This window comes from Eufriesea mexicana, unplaced genomic scaffold (genome assembly GCF_001483705.2).
Source record: "Eufriesea mexicana isolate 0111107269 unplaced genomic scaffold, ASM148370v2 scaffold842, whole genome shotgun sequence".
NCBI classification, from domain to species: domain Eukaryota; kingdom Metazoa; phylum Arthropoda; class Insecta; order Hymenoptera; family Apidae; genus Eufriesea; species Eufriesea mexicana.
The window spans coordinates 29,714-32,228 of record NW_016908977.1 but is presented as its reverse complement, the minus strand read 5'-3'; the positions used below and the strand labels follow the sequence as shown (position 1 = coordinate 32,228).

The 2,515-nt window shown below is 54.1% G+C and overlaps 1 protein-coding gene across 1 annotated transcript; it reads right to left on the bottom strand.

Annotated features, from left to right (window-relative positions):
- Positions 1-1,324: 1,324 nt before the first annotated feature.
- On the bottom strand, positions 1,325-1,807 carry LOC108546897 (RNA-directed DNA polymerase from mobile element jockey-like). The gene has a single exon (XM_017899193.1). It carries the CDS (start codon positions 1,805-1,807, stop codon positions 1,325-1,327), a length of 483 nt encoding a protein of 160 aa, XP_017754682.1.
- Between the last annotated feature and the right edge of the window lie 708 nt (positions 1,808-2,515).

Genomic DNA, 2,515 nt, shown 5'->3' with positions numbered 1-2,515 from the left:
GTCAAAGCTACCCAAACCTAATCCAAATCAACACAACATAACCAAACATAGCCCACCTCAAACTATCGTGCTGAGACCGCTATTGCTGAGCACCCAAGAGCCAAACAGAACATACTAGAGCACAGTAGGGGCAGTAATCCACCGAATAGCAGTGTACAGCGCAAAAGTTAACGCTACGCTAGTCAAGCTTATCCTAACCCAACCTAACCGAACGTGACCTGACCCAACGTATCGTGCCGAGGCCACTATTGCTGGCATTCCCAGAGCCAGGCTGAAAATATTAGAGCATTGTTGGGCCCGGTAATACGCCTAATAGCAGATCACGGCAATAAAGCCGAAGCTATCTTCTCCTACCCTATCCAACCGTAACATAAACAAACGTAACCTAACTCTACCTATCGTGCCGCGAACAATATTCCTAGCCTCCACAGAGCCAAGCCCAATACGTTAATGGAGAGTAGAACGCAGAAGTCCATATAATAGCTGTGCATATCAGAAAAGCCATTGCTACACAAACCAACAGGATATAACGAAGCATACCCTAGCTGTGTCTAACGTAGAGAGCCCTCTGTTTCTGCCCTCAGCAGAACGGCGGAATACCCGCAGGGACCATCGCAGCTTCGTGGGAAATTGTGCGGTATCCGCGCACGGCCATGTTTGCCATCCTGCAAGCGACTCGCCGGAGAACCGCCCGACTGCGCGGACCAGCGATCTGGTCGTTCGGCCAGGTCGGGTCTCCGTAAAAGGCCTCCGAGCGAACGACTCCAGTGTAGATGCGGCGCACCGTCCCGTCTGTCCCATCCAAGATAGGGTGTAGTAGACACAGCGCCCACGCCATTCCACGCAGGAGTGGCTCGAGCGCGAGAAAATGCTCGTCGATCCTCCAGTGGCCATCCTTTAGGAGAAAAAGATATTCCATCCGGTCCCGAACCACGACCACGACGCTCCCCACGCGCATGCGTGACGTTGGCGGCTTCCCTCGGGACAGTTGGCAAAACAACGTTGCCTCCGCCTTCTCGGGCGTGATGCTCCACCCCATCCGCTGGTTGATAATCGGGACGAGGGCTACGCCTCTTCCCGCTCGCCGCGTGGCCACATCCGTACCCGACGCGGCGGCCATCACGAGCGTGTCGTCCGCGTAACACTACAGGCGCAGGCCGCGGTGCAGGGTAGGTCGCAACACAGCGTCTTACGCGATGTCCCGCAGAATTGTCCCCGAGTACCGATCGCTGTGGTACACCGCAGTACGTTGCCCTGGAGACGGTCGAGTACTGTCCTGGATAATCGATCGAGCGCTCCGCCTAACAGTCGCCGATCACCGCCGTCATGTGCTGGGGATCCCTGTGGTGCAACAGAGCATACCGGATGGCGTATTAAAGGCGTTGGCGATATCCACGCCGACTGCCAGTACCACACCGCACCGGTCAACGGCAGCCTCCGACAGGTTACCAATGCGCTTAACCGCGTCCATCGTCAATCGACCCTGCCGGAATCGGAAATTGCTGACGCTGAGGTCGGGACCTGCGTTCGCTAATTGCCCTTGGAAGCGGGTAGCTAGAATGCGCTCGAAAATCTTGCCCGCCACGTCGAGCAGGCATATCGGCATGTATGCGTTAGGAGAGCCCGGCTGCTTCCCCGGTTTGGGGGTCAGGACGACTCTCGCCCTCTTCCAACACACCGCGAAGCAACCGGTCCTCAGGCAGCTGTCGAAAAGCCGCCGCACTCGTTCGCCACACATCTCCAGGGCCAGTGAAAATTCTCGGACTAGGATGCCGTCAACTCCGGGGGCCGCGATCCTCGCCCCCATAAGGTCGAAGCTATCCTAACTTAACACAAGGTAACCTAACCCAACCAAACGTAACCTAACACAGCGTAACGTGCCATAACACTGATGCTCGTATCCCGAGAGTCGAGCAAGGTATAGTAGAGCAATGTAGAGCGCACAAATCCAACGAACGGCGGCATAGAGCATAAAAAGTCGAAGCTATCCTATCCTAACCTATCCAAACGTAACATAACCGTACGCAACGTGGCTCAGACTAACGTGCCGAGACCACCACAGCAGGCATCCTCAAAGAAAAGCAGAATATACTAGAGCACATAAGTGCGCAGGAAGCTACCAAATAGCAGTGTATAGCGCGAAAGTCAAACGTATGCTAACCTAACCTGACCTAACCTAACCTAACCAAACGTGAAGTAACAAAACCTAACTTGCCGAGACCTCTATTGCAGGCCTCCCCAGAGCAAAGCAGAACGCACTAGAGAACAGTTTAGCGCAGAAATCTCCGAACAGCAGTGTATAACAGAGAAGTCAATGCCATCCTAACATAACGCAACCCTACCTAACCTGAACAAACGTAAACTAACCCAGCCTACCGTGCTACGACCGCAATTTTTGGCCTCCCTAAGGTCGAGCAGCGTACAGTTGTGCAACAAAAAGCGCAGAATCCCACCGGACAGCAGTGTATATCTCAAAAGACAACGTCATCCTATCCCAACCTAACCAAACGTAACA